At 49.6% G+C, this 17,456-nt stretch overlaps 1 protein-coding gene across 4 annotated transcripts; it reads right to left on the minus strand.

Moving 5' to 3' along the window:
- On the minus strand, positions 1 to 10,029 carry C9H2orf72 (chromosome 9 C2orf72 homolog). Of its 4 annotated transcripts, none has more exons than XM_072719189.1 (4): positions 9,377 to 10,029; positions 6,089 to 6,199; positions 2,767 to 2,802; positions 1 to 2,619 (listed from the first exon to the last, which is right to left on the minus strand). In XM_072719189.1, the coding sequence occupies exons 1-3, from the start codon at positions 9,984 to 9,986 to the stop codon at positions 2,798 to 2,800; spliced, it is 726 nt and encodes a 241-aa protein (XP_072575290.1). In that variant the 5' UTR covers positions 9,987 to 10,029; the 3' UTR covers positions 1 to 2,619; positions 2,767 to 2,797. The 4 variants fall into 4 exon arrangements, with proteins under 4 accessions (XP_072575290.1, XP_072575289.1, XP_072575288.1 ...); XM_072719188.1 differs by having other exon boundaries at positions 6,089 to 6,202; positions 9,377 to 10,028; XM_072719187.1 differs by lacking the exon at positions 2,767 to 2,802 and having other exon boundaries at positions 9,377 to 10,023.
- Between the last annotated feature and the right edge of the window lie 7,427 nt (positions 10,030 to 17,456).

A 17,456-nucleotide genomic window follows, 5' to 3' on the forward strand; every position in this document is an offset into this window, starting at 1 on the left:
TTTTGATTTGACAGCAATGAGGTACTATTTGGTTTTATTAGACACAAGGAATTATTGATCCAAGTCAGAAGCAGCACAACTACTGCCATGTTAGAAGGATTAATATGCACCAGCCCCGACTGTGACTTGCGGAGGCCCTCGCCTGGCCCACCCCAATCTTCATGCCTTCTGAGAGTCCTTGGGGAAGAGACCTACCACCAAGGTCATCCCTTCCAGCACCTAACTCTTCTGTCTGCTAAGAAAAATATCAACCAGATTATTCCTAAAAAGATCATGGTTATCTTTGCCATGTGTCGAAAAAGCCAACCTGGGTCCCAAAGTATCTCAGTCCCATGTTTCCCAGTTGGGAAGCAGAACACAAATCTCAGTAAAGACCTTCTCTCTTCAACTAGTCACCAGAGAAACTGAAAGTAATGAAAAATATGTATACCACCCTTTATGCCACAGGTTTGTAAACTCAAATGTCCACCAGGACCAGGCAGGTGGCATAGATGAGTGAAGTACAGTGGTAGGGTGGATAGATGGGTGGGAGGAGGGTTCCAGGGCAGGGTGATTACAGCAAACCAGACTTAATGGCATGCCCCATCCTCCACCCAGAAAACCAGCTTTTTTAACATGCAATCTCTCAAGTTTCAAATACTGGCAACAAATACAAAAGGATTTTAAACACAGCAGAGACTGTGCCTTGTAACTTCTGCCTTATATAATTTCCTACCTTAATAAAAGCTCCCTCCCCCCACCAAATAATAAGACTCCAACCCAATTATTACAAAGAAATTAACAGAGAAATAGAAAAATATAGCAGCTTCAAAAATACCAGTTTCCCCATTTTAAAACAAAATCAGTGGTAATTCTTTGAGTTCATTCATGTGTAGGAGGTCAGCCAGGTCTACCTATTGGTAAGACAGCCTTGCATTATTAGAATGACACCTGCTACTAACCAACCCCAAATAAGACGTCACCCTGCCTGCCTTCACACTATCCCCACCAGGCAGAGAAAGGATAGAACCAGGCTACATATTATGAAGAATAAATTGAAGCACAGAGCCAGGAGGGACCCTCCTTGATATCACATGGCCCCTCAGCCACAGGTTTCCAATTCCACATTTTGGTATCAGAGATGAAAGCCAACGTAACTACTGGAAGGTATGCAGCACCTTATAGAATCCGGGTAGATAGGAGCCCAACTGCATGTTCGCTGAGCAAATCATGCACGAATGAATGAATCTAGCTACTTCCCTTAGACAGTGCTTCCTACCAAGGAAAATCAGGAGCTGCTCTTGCCATTCCAAAGACCGCATTTCTCCAGGGGCAGGAGAGGAAGGCAAGGGAGGTAATGCAGAGTTCCTTCCATAAGTGAACAGATGGCTTTCCTGGTTTTTAAGGGAATATCATCGACCCGGTCTGACTCATAAACAGAGAAAAAAGGATTCAGGAACTTGGCACTTCTGGGTTGGGTCTGCTTTGACCTTGGACAAGGGCCTGAGATTGAGATAAAGGCCCACATCCTTATAATCCATACCCCTACCTTTCTTGTTTGGTGCCGGAGGCAGTTCCCAGGATCCTTATTCTCAAAGGATTTGGCACAGAAAGTCAATGTCAACATGAGGAAGAAAGAGGCCATGCAGAGCATGTGGATGTCTTGGCTTTGACCCAATAGGTCCCCAGGGCAGCAGTGCAGTCTTTTATTCCAGCTTGCTCTGGCAGCCAAGATCTCAGGAAGCCCAACCCTCTCTGCTGGGGTGGGGGATGGGGACTTCCTAGAATTTCAGAGAAGAGATTGGCTCATCCAGAGTTTCTCAAAGGTGCCATGATGGGCAATTTGGGTGGAATAAGTCTTTGCTGTTGGAGTCTGTCCTGTACATTGTGAGAAGCTCACTAAGTTCCAGGGGCACCTCACGGTCACAGTAACCCTCCTCCCAATACACACACAAACAAACACACACACACACTTATAGTTTCACACACGCATACACAAGCTTCCAGTGCTACCTGGAGCGGCAGTCTGGCCCTGGGTTAAGAGCCCCTGGGCTCATAGTCCCTCAAGTGTATGAAACAGAAGCCCCAAAGGTTCAATGACAGGTCTAAGCTCCCCACCCTTTCCTTATCTGATGACAGCTGATCCAGAGTTCTTTCCAGTTGCACTTGAAATGATGGATGCTCATGCCAACACACCATGGGCTGCCACAGCACCACAAAACCTCAAAGTAGACAGCCATCTGTCCCAATGGTGTAGAAAGACCGAGGTCCAGAAAGACCTAATAACCTCACTGTGATCAGAGAGTGAGCAAATATGAGGTGGGGGGCAGGTTCCAGGAAAATAAGTTTCCCTAGCTGGTTCAATGCAGCAGCCCCTGACAGGTGGGGCCTCTGTGTAGTTACAACATTCCAAGGTCAACATAGAGGCAAGGGAACTCGGTGAGAAAGAGCCAGTCCCCAGTGTGCAGGTTAGAGTGCAGGTAGGCCAGGAGCCCAGGCTTCATCTCGGGTCTCCAGTGGGCTCAGCAGGAGTATGGACAAGTCCATCACAGGCTCTCGACCCCTTCCCAGGGTCCTCACAGTCTCCGTTGGGACATATAGCTGTCAGTGACAGCTCCTCCTCAGGATCCTGGAGGTGATCTGAAACACAAGGGAAGGAATCGCTCAATCAGAAGTCAAGTTCATGAGGGAGTAAGCTAGGAATGAAAGGGAGGAAGTTGGCCCCAGTCAATATCTACTGAAAAACCACAGTAAAGTACAAATCAAAAACCTTAAAAATGTACATACCCTTTGACCCACCAATTCCACTTCTAGGATTTTATCCTAAGGAAATAATTAGGAATAATTAGTGGAACTGCTACAGCCACCTGGCTTCCAGCCCAGATGAAACGACACTAAGGGTGGCCCAGCAGAGAGAAGAACCTGGGTCCCCGATGGGGTCACTGGGCTCCTGAATCAATCAGCTCTGAAGCTGACTCTTCCTCTAGACTATCTTTTAGGTGAGATACTGAATGCTTTTGCCTCTATGCCAGCTGGAGTCATGGTTTCTCCACCTGCAGCTAAAAGATTCCTAACCAATTTAGTGTCCAATGAAGGGACTCAATGACTCACCCACATGGTGGGAGTCAAGCATTAGAAATGATGCATAATCCCTGCTCAGTGGAGAGTCAGCTTCTCCCTCTCCTTCTGCCCCCAGCCTCTACTCATGCACACTCTCTCTCTCAAATAAATAAAATATATTTTTTAAAAAGACGCATAAAATTCTGTAGGACTAAACACACACACACACACACACACACACACACACACACAAATTCAAGTAAAACTGGGGGAATCTTAACAAGATCTGTGGGTTGTTTCAATGTCAATATCCCAGTTGTGATATTATCCTACAGTTTTACAAGATGCTACTATTGGAGGAAACTGGGACAAATGTACACAGGATCTCTTGGTATGATTTCCTACAACTGCATGCGAATCTACAATTACCTACCATTCCCCCCAAAGAGTAAAGATGTTATTGGTATGTAATTACTGCCGTGGAGTATTGCACACTCACAATGTTACTGTGAAGGAAGTAGATTCCAAAACAGTATATATAAAAAAAGAAAAAAGAAAAACAGTATATATAAATGTCTGTACGTATGATCCTATTATTTATTATATGTTATGGATGTATATGCATAGTCCATGAATGCAATTTTAATACATTCACTTCTACTGGAGAGTAAATAATTTGTTACATGCTACAGGGGCACCTAGCTGTATTGGTCCAAAGAGCATAAAACTCTTGATCTCAGGGTTGTGAGTTTGAGTCCCACCTGGGGAATCAAAGTAGAGATTACTTAAATAAATAAAACCTTTGAAAAATTGGGTATATACTACAGAAAGGGAAGTTATCCAAGATTTATGCAAAGTTTTTTATGATTCTGGGAAGTCTGGGTGGCTCAGTTATTAGGTGGCTGCCTTCAGCTCAGTTCCGGGGTCCTGGGATGGAGCCCTACCCCAGGCTCCCTGCTCAGTAGAGAGCCTACTTCTCCCTCTCCCTCTGCCACTCCCCCTGCTTGTGCCTGCTCTCTCTCTCTGTCTCTCTCTCTGTGGAATAAATAAATACAATCTTTTTAAAAAATTGTTTAAGATTCCTTTACTTTATTATTTTTTTCCTTTCGGTTTCCAGAAATATCCAAAATGATGATGGAGAGATTGAAGTTAACATTTTTGCAATTGAATGTTTTAAATATCTGACACATTTCACAGATGACTCATGCATTATATAGAAGTGTATTTATTTATTAAAGATTCGTATTTATTTATTTATGAGAGACAGAGATAGAGGCAGAGATATAGGCAGAGAAGGAGAAGCAGGCTTCCTGCAAGGGACCCAATGTAGGACTCGATCCCAGGACCCTGGCATCACAACCTGAGTCAATGGCAGATGCTCAACTGCTGAGCCACCCAGGTGCCCCTAGAATTGTATTTATTACAATTTAAGTAGCACAAGGAGCTACATGGACAGAATGATCTGTGCCAAAATACAGATGATAGTTTTTTGAGTGACAGAATTAAGCAAATGATTTTAATATTTGTTCTCCTTTTTCAAATTTCTTGAGCTTTCACCTTGTGATAGGCTGAATTCTAAGATGACCCCTAAGATTTCCACCCCTTGGCGTACTCATCCTGTATAACCGCCTCCTTTCAGTGTGGATGGGACCTGTGAATATGATGGGATAGTCACTCCCTTGATTCGGGTACCATATATGACAAAAGTGAGTCACTCCTGTGGCTGACACTGTAGGAGACCACCAAGCCTCCTGCTAACTGAAGAAGCCGTTGCTGTGTTGAGAGCCGTGCGGAGGGCTGGCCATGAGAGCGGGCACAGGCCCAGCTGGCAGCCACCGGGAAGGCAGCGAAGAAGCGGACTCTGCCCACAGCCACGTGAGCCTGCAGGACTCGCTCCAGGAAGGAATGCGGCCTTGGGAGCCCCTGAACAGAAGGCCCGGCTAAGCCCTGCCCGGACTCCTGACCCACGGAGATCCAGAGGAATTAACGGGTGTTGTTTTAAGCCGCTGAGTTTGTAGTAACGTGTTCTGTGCCGAGGGAAGGCCGACACCTCGCCTAATGATTTTTGTAAACATAAGGGACACAATAAAGGTTTGTTTTAAAACACTGCCCGTTGTTTCTGTGACAGAGCTGTACTGTTCCGTACACTTTGGGGGTGTGGGCCACACACGTTTAGCAGGTTACAACTTACTCCCCCAGGGCTCCCTATCTCTGTCACAACAGCCTCAATGCCTACTGGGTGCTCCTGTGGACTTCGAACAACTGTCTTTCCCCTGCTTCTCCCTTTAGTAGCCTGACGATCCTCCCCTAAGAATGGTTTCCAGCTAAGTTCCTGCTTCTCTGTTTCCAGACTGCCAGCGTTGGGTCCAGGCTGCCTGTTGTTCCTCCTGGGACTACACAGTGCCCTCCTCACTGGCTCTGCCTCTTGTCTCTCCCTGCCTTGTCACCTCTCCAAAATGCTCCCAATCTGGTCACCCCTGCTCAGAAATGGCCAACAGCTCACTATTCTGGAAAGACTTGGATCCAGGGTCCTGGTTTGGTCCCAACTCTCCTCCTCAGCCGCAGCCCTACCAGTCTCCTGTACCTCAACCCCCGCTCTCCGGACAGGGGCTCCTTCTCCGAGTGTGACATCATGCCACCGCCAAGCCTTCGTTCATACCACTTCCTCTCCAAGTCTTCCCATTTTCCAGCCCCTAGCTCCAATGTCACTTGTTCCTGATACTCCCTGGATCCTCACAAGAGGATGGAATGCTCTGGTGCCAAGCACCCCACTGTGCATGGGGCGTGCATGGGGCAGACACCTGCATTCCAGACCTGCCCACACCAGCTGCCCTCATTGGTGAGAGACCCATGGGGCTAGAGCCCTGCTGGGGCGCTGTGTGCCCTTTGCCTGGTACAAGAGCACCTCACATCACTCACCTCCACACCCTGTTCCACCTTGGATATTGGTCAACTCTATCCCTTAGGTCCCTGTGTACACATGACCACTCCCAGAATCCCAAGCACCTAGTCCCAAGGGTCCAGTAAGCCAGGAAGGCAGCACACTCACCCTGAGCTGGGTCACTGGGGGAGGTGGCATCTGGATCCTTCCCCCGGCTCCAGGGACCCCAGGAAAAGCATGCCAGCAGTGCTGGGAGGCCCGGTCTCTCCCAGGGTCCTGCTGCTAGAAAGAACACAAAGTCCCAGACGCAGCAGGTGAGCATGTTTGACAGGACTGGGAGATTTTCTGTTCAGCAAACCAAGAGCTTCAATTATCAACTGCCCTAGTTTCAACTGTCTGGGTCAAAAAAACAAAGATTCTGATTTGTGAAAGGGGTGGAGTTTTTGTATTTCCAACATTGACCCCCGCCCTGAAAAAAGATTGCTATACTTTATCCTCACAAAACCCTATGATATAGGTACCATGTTGGGGAAGCTGTAGTGACAAAAATGACATGAAACCAGTAATAATTACACAGCACCAAAGATTATACTCAAAGAGCAGAAATTTCCCCGAGTTTTAGTTCAAACTCTTTCTCAATGGGAACAGATTTAATCTTTCTGATAATTACTATAAAACGATCACATGTTCAGTCTAGTTTCCTTATTATAGTACCACTCAGCATCTGAGAGCCCCAACTCTGGAATAAGGCCAACTGGAACACAAAATGTCCTGTTCATAAATCCTCACTCAGGACCGATTTACTCTTACTTTGCACCCACTCCTAATAAAACTGGATCCTTCGTTGGATTAGGATTAGGATCCTCAACTGGATTAAGCACATAAACTAGGTAAAAGGTCACTGCCAAGGATCGGCAACCTAAACGTATAACAGTCAGCAGGCAGTGAGGAAAGAGAATGGAAAACTTTAAAAAGCCAGATGCAGTTGCTAGCAAAACCTTAGCAACATGAATCCATGGCGCTGTCCACTCTGCAAAAGCCCCGAGGAAACCAGTGGACAGGGAGTTATGATTACATTCATGATTTTTGGTCATTAATGGAAGGTTTCACGTTGTTAAGGATGTTTTTATAAAAGTAGAAACGAGTTTTAAAAGTAGAGAATGATTCCTCTGCAAAGTGTTAAGATTTCTTAAGTGTTAGTATTTAAAAGGAGGCAAGGGGGAGGGGGGAGCCCTGGGTGGCTCAGTGGTTTGGCGCCTGCCTTCAGCCCAGGGCATGATCCTGGAGTCCCAGGATCGAGTCCCAGGATCGAGTCCTGCGTCGGGCTCCCTGCGTGGAGCCTATTTCTCCCTCTGCCTGTGTCTCTGCTTCTCTCTCTCTCTCTGTGTGTCTCTCATGAATGAATAGATAAAAATCTTTTAAAAATAAAAATATAAAAGGAGGCAAGGATTCTGCATGCAGGGCAAGGTGTTGGGAAATGGGTATAATGGTGGTTAAACACACAAAAGGGAAGTGACAAAACCAGGTGGTTAAGAGTTATGGGATTTCACTGGCAAATTTACAAGTGGGAGTGGGGAGGGCCAGGGAAGACTTCCTGGAGGAGGAAGTTCAGTCCCAAATCTCTTGATGGGATTGGTCAGGTGAATAGGGAGAAGCAGGTTGTTACTCAAGGCAACTGCAAGGTGTACAAGGAGGCCAGGGCACACTTGGCTCTGGGGAATTAAAAGTTGTTCCTAGAGGGACGCCTAGGTGGCTCAGCGGTTGAGCAGCTGCTTTTGGCTCAGGGTGTGATCCCAGATTTCAGGGATCGAGTCCCATATATGGCTCCTTGCATGGAGCCTGCTTATCCTCCCTTTGCCTGTGTCTCTGCCTCTTTCTGTGTCTCTCATAAATAAAAAATAAATAAATGAATAAATAAAAATCTTTATTTTATTTTTTTAAAGATTTATTTATTTATTTATGACAGACATAGAGAGAGAGATAGGCAGAGACACAGGAGGAGGGAGAAGCAGGCTCCATACTGGGAGCCCGACATGGGATTCGATCCCGGGACTTCAGGATCACGCCCTGGGCCAAAGGCAGGCACCAAATCGCTGAGCCACCCAGGGATCCCAATTAATAAAATCTTTAAAAAAAAAAATTGTTCCTAGAGAATGGGAGAGGACTAAGAGACTAAGAACTCAATCTTCTAGGCTCCAGTTCATTAGGAGCAGAAAATCTGGTTGTATTAAAGTCCCTCCTTTCCCTCATAGGGCGGGGTCAGTGAAAGGGCTGGCAACCACAATCACAATAACAATCCACCTCAGGACATGCCCTATGTCTTTCAGGACACTGGTTATAGAGTTTCAAGTTTAGCTCCTACCACAGACTCAACAGAAAGTTGTAGGCATGAGGTGGGGTTGGGGGGTCGTGCATAGGTTGGGGCAAGCTCTAGGGCTGAGATGCATGGTCTTCACCCAGGCAGGCCAAGCTAGCTGGTAGCCCTGGGACATTTGTGACATCAGAGGTACCAGGTCTCCTTGCTGGAAAAGGCCCCCTGAAAGCCTTGGCATCTCTCAGTTTCTGGTTAACACACCAATGCTCAGAGGAGCAGAACACAGTCTCTGCCTTCCTTAACTCTTTAGCTGTTAAAAGGGGAGGCTGGAGGGCTTGGGCAGGGGGTGGCGGGGGGCAGCAGGTGCTGGGAAGGTGGGGTGGGGAAGACATCTGGGAGAGCAACAACAATCCTGCTCCTCTCAGCTTTGCCAGATCCAGCTGTACTCAATGTCAGTATTTTAATCCTAAAATCCGGAAAGGCTCTTGTGAAACCTTCTGCACCAGGGTGGAAGAGTTCTGACACTTCTGCTGATGACAGACCCTCACTCTCCTCTTCCACGCTTCAGAAGGTGGAGAGCAGCGGTGGGTGCACGACCAGAGTGGGTGGCCAAGAAGGATTCTGGGCCTTCAGTCGCCCACACCTCCAAGTCCTGGCATCTATTCCTTATCTTCTCCCTATGACCCTGTGTGGTGCTTCCACGCTGAGCCTCCAGCGCCGCATCCCTGGCTGCACAGCGTCTGTCTAGCAGCTCCAGGCACCGCCAAACCCCTGGTCCCTGTTCCCCTGATCCCCTTCCCACTTGGAACTTGGGCCTCCGGAGGCTTTCTCACGTGCTCTGCCTCCCTCCAGCTCCCAGCACGGTCCCACCCTCTCTCCATCAACTTTCCTGCCCTGAGCTGGTCGGCTCGGCTTTCCCGAGCCCCTGCGTCTCTTGGGCTCTCTGGATCCTTCCGGAACAGAGCGGACCCGTGCCCAGGCCCCGCGCGGCTCTACCTGGAAGGCCGAGTGTGAGGCACCTCCCCTCCCGGGGCCTCAGTTTACCGTGGTGCGCCAGGTGGGAAGCTGGCCTAAGGAGTTCCAGCCTGGGCCCCCCCCCCCAGCCGCCGCCCGCCCGCGCCCTCCGGGGCCCCGGGTCTCACCTGGTCGCGCGGGCCCGGCGGCTTGCAGCGCCCTGCAGGCGGCCGCCTGGACGGCCAGGCTGGAGGCCGGGTGGCCGGGGCAGTAGGCGGCCGCCTGCACGGGGCCCCCCGCCTGGCGGCCGAACACCGCGCGCAGCAGCGCCTCCAGGAGCCGCAAGCCGGGCGCCGCCGCGTCCTCCGGGCCGGCCTCGGCCACCAGCACCCCGACCAGCGCCGCGCCCGTCCGCCGGCGGCCGCGCACGTCCCGCAGCATCTCCCGCAGGCGGCGCCGCGGCTCCCGGGCGCTCAGCGAGGACGCGCGGCACAGCACGAAGACGAGCGGCGAGCGGATGGCGCGCGCCCCCGCCGGCCCGGGCGCCCCCTGCGCCCCCCGCGCCCCCCGCGCCCCCGGCGCCCCGGCCCCCGCGCCGCCCGGCTTGCCCGCGGCCGGCTCGGGCGGGAACACGGCCCGGGCGAAGTCCCGCAGCAGCGCGCGGCTCTGCTCGCGCTCCCACAGCTCGCCCACCAGCAGCACCTGCCCGCGGCCGCCCGCCGCCTCCACCAGCGCCTGGAAGGGCGGCTCGGCCGGGAGCGCGGGCCGCGCCGCCAGCTCCTCCAGCTCGCGCTCCATGCTCGCCGCCGCCCGCCCTCCGCGGCCGCCCGGCCCTGCGGCGCCAGCCGCGCCTCTCGGGGGCGCCCGCGCCCGGCCCGCAGGACACGCCCCCGAGGGCCCAGCCCCGCCCGCCCCCCGGCCCGCGGGCCGCGCGTCCCTCCGTTGGTCCGTCGGTGCATCCGTCCACGCACCGGTTCGTCCATACGTTTGACGGACACTTAGTGAGCCCCCGCCAGGTGCAGGGCCGCCAAAGGTGGAGGAAGACAGAAAATCATCGTGGGAACAAAGACGCCTTCACCAGTTAGATGGGTTGGACACGCGGAGTAGACACTCGCGTGGATCCGGGTAGTTTGGACACCGGAGCTTCTGCAGCTGTGCCGCTTTGGCGTGTTGGTGGGGGCCCCAGGAAAGGGAGTGCGGGGAGGGGGGAAGGGTGGTGAGAAAAGAGGGGAAGCAGGGATGTCTTCTCTCCTGTCACTTAATTCACCTCTTGGGCCTTAAGCATTTAGCAAAAGCTAATCGAGGGCTCCTTACCTCAACAAACACTTATTACCCACAGGGCGCTGTGGGGTGAAAACCAGGAGGACAGTATCACTCCCTGTAGAGCAGAAAGCTCAGGAAGGCAGATGGGGGCGCTGATGGTACCGGGACCTAGGGGGCGGGGGTGTGTAGAGGGTGACAAGAGGATGTCAGTAGGCCAGGTTAGAAGCAGAGATGAAGTTCTGTTAATTCCAAGGATCTAGGTCAGCTTTGTCCAATGCAACATTCTTTGATGATGACACATTATATGTTATCTATACTGTCCAATGCAGTAGCCAGGAGCTCCCTGTGGCTATTATTGCTTGAAATCTGGTTAGTGCAACTGAGAAGCTAAATTTTACACTTGATTTCGTTTTAATTAAGTGTAAATAGCTGCATGCAGTTCGTGGCTGCAGCACTGAACAGTGCTGGTCAAAACTCTTTACTTGTGCCCTGTTACACTGGACAGACCAATGACCCCTTTGGGTCAAGAGCATGTTCATGCTCAGCTCTCTCCTCCATATCACCCCCAATCTGCTCTTCAGTTACCCTATTTCCTTTCCTCTATAATTATGCTGAAATATCTCCTCCTGGAGAATTTGTATGTCTATTCAATAAAACACACCTTTTTTTGAGCACTTATTGTGTGCAAACAGGGGGGATTTGAAGATATACAGGCAGCCCTGCTTTAAGCCTAATTATCCAGCAGTTGTTTTAGCCAATGTTTGGAGTGAAGACCCCATATCATTGTTGCAGGTCTAGTTAATATAAACCTCTTCCCTCTATGTATCGTCTTTGCTCGGGGCAGAGATCCAGGGGCTTGGGTGGGGAAAAACCCAAGATTTGAAGCAAGAAGCCCTGGGCCAGAATCAGGGTGATTCAGAGAGAGAGAGAGAGAGAGAGAGGCAGAGACACAGGCAGAGGGAGAAGCAGGCTCCACTCAGGGAGCCGGATGTGGGACTTGATCGGGGTCTCCAGGATCAGGCCCTGGGCTGAAGGCGCTAAACCGCTGAGCCACCGCACTGCCCCCAACCTGTATTTCTTGAGCATCTCTGCTGTGTACTGTGCCCAGTGCTAAGGAGACAGCTGGGAACAGGCCAGATTCCTACCTTCATGGAGGGGCTGGTCTAGTGAGAACTGATAGAGAAGGAGAAACAAATAAACACATAAACAACAGCTTCAATGGGTGATCAGTGCTATGAGAAAAGTAGTGTATGGCCGACAATGGTCATGTACTTGAGATGCTGGCCTCTTCCTGGGGGTATAATCCTGAAGATGCCACAGAAGCACATCTTTTTTTTTTTTTTTTTTTTTTTTCCACAGAAGCACATCTTGATGAGGATTAAGAAAGGAATGTAAAAACCATGAGAACCTGCACCCCTCCCCCCATTCCTACCTCCTCAGAGGCAGCAGGTGGTTGAGTCATGGAATGTGGGAACCAACAACAGCCCCTTGCACACGAGAGCTGGGTGCTATAGAGGGGGATAGGCTCAGTGAATGTCTTATAACAAACATGTGCTTTTCTCTGCCTACATTGGCTTGGATAGATCATGCCTAGTCCAAGCCCCAGCCTTATCACCATCACTGCCACGGTGCTCCGAGGCAGGAAAGAGTTGCGCTAGCCAGGAATGGTAACATCAGCCTGGGGTTAGAAGCTTAGAACAACCAGACCTGGCAGCCCCAAGCAGTCCTGGCCCTTCTTCCCCCTGCCTGGTCAGGACATTCCAACCACATGACCCAGCTCATGAGACGAGTAGTGGCCAGGGGAGAGTGCCCAGAAGTTTCCTGAGAAAGGTGCCTGGTAAATATTGGGAGGGTCAGAGGCACTTGGGGGGTAGCCAAATTTGCATTGTAATGCCAGAGGCAATTCCCCTGTCCTCACTGCCTCTCCCCCACTTCTTTAAACTCCCCAGGAGGGAGGATACTAGGTAAAATTTAGGCTTAAGCCTCTTTCTAGGTAGCCAAGGTAGCTGATATCCAAGACAATATCGATCATTGGGAAAACTGACCAGACTTTGGAAAGTTTAAGACAAAGCAGATTTACATAATACATGAATTAAGATTCATTTCTGATGCTAATAGCACAGACTCCAAATAATAGCTACTAATAAATAGCAGAGACTCACAAACACAGTGTAAGTTTATTTTAACCTTTTGGAGAAGTGTGGAAGTGGACCGTTCATGGCAAGGCCATTAGAGTAGCTTTGTATCACTAGTTCTTTGAGGACTCAGGTTTCTTTCTTTCTTTTTTTTTTTAAGACTTTATTTATTCATGAGAGGTACAGAAGGAGAGGCAGAGACATAGGCAGAGGGAGAGAGGGAGAAGCAGGCTCTCTGTGGGGAGCTTGATACGGGACTCCATCCCAGAACCCCGGGATCACGACCTCAGCCAAAGGCAGACGCTCGACCACTGAGCCACCTAGGCACCCTGAGGACTCTAGTTTCAATCCAGTCATGCCCCCCACCCCAATTCATCTTCATAATCCAAACTGGCTATGAAAGCACCAGCCATCACATCTGTATTCCAGGCATCTAGACAGCAAAAGGTTGAGGAAGGAACAAAAATCAGATTGACTTCAGATTTCTTAACAGCAATGCTGGATTTAAGATGATAGTTGCAAAATATTTTTCGAGTATTACAGAGAAAGAACTTTGAACCTAGATTTTGATTTCTGGCTGATTTATCAGGTATTTAAAGGATCAGGTTTCTCACATAGAGCCCGTCTTTGAAAACACCATTAGAGGAAACACTCCAACAAGAAAAGAAATAAATACAGGTGTGCTCAACAATAGTCGGAGAGATTCAATCACTTGTTTAAATCATTTTTGTCTAAGTAAATGGTGCCTTGCGGTGCCAGCAATGCACAGCCCGGGTATATACATATAAGCTGCAGCCATGACAAAGCCGGTGGGAGTCCTACCAAGTGGATGGAAAGGGCATTGACCCCATCAAGGTCACCTCTCTGAGGACAGAGGGGAAGACACAGCAGCTGTCCAGAGAACTGCTCTTAGTTTTGGACTGTCTTACAAGGCTTGTCTAAAACCAATGTGCGGGCAGCCTGGGTGGCACAGGGGTTTAGTGCCGCCTTTGGCCCAGGGCGTGATCCTGGAGTCCCAGGATCGAGTCCCACGTCAGGTTCCCTACATGGAGCCTGCTTCTCCTTCTGCCTGTGTCTCTGCCTCTCTCTCTCTCTGTGTCTCTCGTAAATAAATAAATACAATCTTTAAAATATAAAAATAAAACCAATGTGCTCTGCCTCAAGCTATTGATTCTTGGGCATTAAATTTACAGGTAACAATTCCCAACCTTCCAGGGATGGGATGGAGGATTAATCAGAGAGAGGGTGGGTGTTAAACAAAGGTCGGAGTCCAGGGCCGGTGAAGTTGATCTTTACCTGTGTTATTTACATGTCAAAGGTTCAGGTATTAAATTAACAGGAAACTACGAAAACCTTAAAAAAAAAAAAAAAAAAAAGGCGGGAGGCCAAGATTATTTTTTTCCTCCTCTCTGTCCACACCCTCGAAAATATCATAAAAAAACAGGCTTTTTCTGATTTCTCTGTTTTTCAGTGAAGATGCAAAGTGCAACTGGGGTTTCTGAAACTATTTACTTCCCTGGGGTCCTGCAAGCAGAACTTGGTGGGAAGAGTTATGGGAAAGCGCTGATTTGAAAAGAAGGAGTGATCTTGGTCTGGTTTTGGGTGGTACCTCCTTTGTCCTCCTCTCTGTCTCTCTTGCTGTCCTTCCTTCCTCCCTCCCCCGCTCCTTTTCCCTCCCCCATCTCCCCTGCACCTCCCTCCCCTCCTCTTCTCCCTTGCCCTGCCCAGTCACTTTTTTTCCCTTCCCCATCCGTCTTTCTTCACATCTTTCCTTGCTCTCCCTTCTCCCCTAAAACAATTGTTTTTAGAGCTATGAGGATGGTGGGACCTGGGGAGAGTGTATGGGCTCCTGAGGAAGCCCAATAGGGAGAGAAAGATCTTACGTGTGAGGAAGACCATGAAAAGGGTTAGGAAGTTGGGGGAGTCCCCAGGACCCAGAGGCAGGGGCAGGAGGAGGTTTTGAGACTTGGGTCTGACAGTGGAGCACCACCTGTGCTGTGTCCTGGCTGTGGGATGACCACGAGGGGACCACTGGACCAGGACTTCATTTCCTTGTTGTCAAGGTGGAACATCTTCCTTTCTTCCCTTCTAGGTTCTTTGGCTGGTCTAATAATTAAATTAACATAAGGCAGATTAACAGGAGCAAATGCATTTAATTACATCTATACTGCCACCCCACAAAGACGTAAGACTCAAAGGCAGTGGGACAATTGAGGCTCACATGCCATCCTGAGCTAAGGAAGGGGGGCACTTGGGTGGCTCAGTGGTTGAGCATCTGCCTTTGGCTTAGGTCATGATCCCGGGGTCCTGGGATCGAGTCCCACATCGGGCTCCCCTTAGGGAGCCTCCTTCTGCCTCTGCCTATGTCTCTGCCTCTCTCTGTGTGTCTCTCATGAATAAATAGATAAAATCTTAAAAGGAAAAAAAAAAAAAAAGGAATGGACAGGGGCCTGGGGCTCCAGAGGGAGGAGGACAAGTCACAGGAAGATGAGAAGAGCAGATGTTTGGTAATCAGATATTGGTGTGGCCATGCAGGTAAGTCTCTCTGACTAAAAAAAAAAAAATCTCTGGTAACAGCTCTCTCTCTCTCCCTATTTCAATTCTTCTAGTCCATTAAAGAAGTAAAAAGCTTTTCCTGAGCCTTTTGGGTCTTGATTGCTTTCCCCTCAAATAATCTACATGCCAAAGTGGCACATTTCTGAGTGATATATTCTGCTGCCTTTCATCGCCCACCGGGCCAGGGCTGGTTCCTGGTACTGGGAATGCAGATCTCCGTGGCAGCTGGTGTTCTTATGAGGGTCAGGCATCTCAGTTTCGTCTGAGCTTTAGGTAAATGAAGGTCTGATGGAGGTCTGTTAAGATGGCCAGGCAGATGGGATCCCTGGGTGGTGCAGCGGTTTGGCGCTTGCCTTTGGCTCAGGGCGCGATCCTGGAGACCCAGGATCGAATCCCACATCGGGCTCCCGGTGCATGGAGCCTGCTTCTCCCTCTGCCTGTGTCTCTGCCTCTCTCTCTCTCTGTGACTCTCGTAAATAAATAAAAATTAAAAAAAAAAAAAAAAAAAAGATGGCCAGGCAGAAAGGCCCTAGCTCTAATGCCTACTGTACCCTTGCTGGGCCCAGGATGGGTTCCTGGTGTCAGGAGGAGAGGTGGGCAGGCCCTCCAGGGCACACCTGCACTGGCTGAGGCAGTTGGGCAGGCAGGCAATCCTCCATCTGCAGAAATGTGCACTGAGCCTGTGCTTGAGCATCTGACCCCATCACCCCCCCACGAGGGGCACATGTGGAGACCTGGGAGTAACAGATAAAAGAGCATCCAGGCAAAGGCAGGGACACCAGCCAGCTCTGCCTGGCATCCAGGAGCAGGTGACAAGCTCGCCTGAGCATTGCCAGCATGTCTGAAGCTTCAGCCCAGAGTAGTGTTGGTGAAATGCAGCTTCAGCAGGCAACTCTGGCGAGGCTGTCTGCACCTGCTGCCCTGGCCTTGGCCTCAAGGTGACTTCATGAAGATCTGCTGGCATCTGAGCCTTGGGCACAGAAGGGAGGGAAACAGCAGCTGACCCAGGCTGCAATGACATAGGGTGACCTCAAATCCACTCAACTTGGTCCTCCTTTAAAATTTCCCTGTCCAGGTCAAGTTAGAGTGTGAGCATGAGTCTCCCAAGACCCAGCCTTGCAGGAGAATGGCACTGGCAGAGAGTGGCCAGGAAGTGGTCTCTAAGAGCTGAGTGGGGCCTTTGCCTCTCCGAGGATCCGAATATACCAACTTCACTCAAGGTGGCACCTTAATTGTCAGGCCTCTTGAGGTTAGAGTGGATCAGAAGAGGGTTATCACAGGATAACCTTTCCTCAGCCAGGGCTCAGCACGCACACCCCTTGACAGACGATCAAGGATCAAGTAGCACATTGGCTGTGCCCATGGGGTGGACCTGAGGGGCAGTGCTCACCATGGACTCCCTACCCTGTACCTATATGTCTTATCTGTATACTCTCTGCCACCCCTTAGTCCCTTAGAGAGGCTGATGAGATACAGAAAGAATGTGTGTTTTGGGGATGCGTGCAGTGGGTGACTTCATGATCATTCTTCAGAGGACGCCCACCTGGTGTAGGACAAAGTAACCATTAAATATTAACCTTATGATAACATTATTTGCTCAAACCAGCTCCTGGCCAGCATGTCTCCTGCCCAGAGAGATTAATGGAAGATTCAGTCAGGATGGGTCTGGTAAGTGCCCCAAAATGCAGGGTTTCGTTGCCAGACCTGTATGTTGAATGTGGCTCCCCAGGTCAGAAAGCTTCTGGGATTACTGGCTTCAAGGCTGCTCAGCTTCCCATTCTCAGGTTGTGCTGGGCAAAGGCAAGGGGGCCTGTAGCAGTAGCCACTAGCCACTGGTGACTATTGAGCACTTGCCATGTGGCTAGTGTGACCGAGGCACTGTATTTAAATTTTTATTTAATTTTAATTAATTCTAAGTTAAATTTAAATAGCCCCAGATAGCTAGTAGCTATCATATTGGGGAGCACAAATCTAGAAGCTATGCTACCGTTCCCTTACAAGGATGATTTCTGTGCCTTCATTGACAATTTTGTTTAGATTCGTTTTCAACTAGACAGTGACAGGACAAGGGTACTGGCTGTGACAGACATTAGTTAGTTCCCTCCTTACTGCCACTCCATGCTCACTGAGCCCTGATTTCTTTCTTTCTTTCTTTCTTTCTTTCTTTCTTTCTTTCTTTCTTTCTTTCTTTCTTTCTTTCTTTCTTTCTTTTCTTTCTTTTTTCTTTTCTTTTCTTTCTTTCTTTCTTTCTTTTCTTTCTTTTTTTCTTTCTTTCTTTCTTTCTTTCTTTCTTTCTTTCTTTCTTTCTTTCTTT

This window comes from Vulpes vulpes, chromosome 9 (genome assembly GCF_048418805.1).
Source record: "Vulpes vulpes isolate BD-2025 chromosome 9, VulVul3, whole genome shotgun sequence".
In the NCBI taxonomy this organism is placed as follows: Eukaryota; Metazoa; Chordata; class Mammalia; order Carnivora; family Canidae; genus Vulpes; species Vulpes vulpes.

Excerpts from the sequence above, each read along its gene's own strand:
- C9H2orf72 (XM_072719186.1), bottom strand. The coding sequence starts at position 9,986 with ATGGAGCGCGAGCTGGAGGAGCTGGCGGCGCGGCCCGCGCTCCCGGCC. Across the intron at positions 6,203-9,376 it reads CGCCGGGCCCGCGCGACCAG|CAGCAGGACCCTGGGAGAGA; the intron begins GTGAGACCCGGG and ends TGTTCTTTCTAG. Across the intron at positions 2,620-6,088 it reads CCCCAGTGACCCAGCTCAGG|ATCACCTCCAGGATCCTGAG; the intron begins GTGAGTGTGCTG and ends CTTGTGTTTCAG.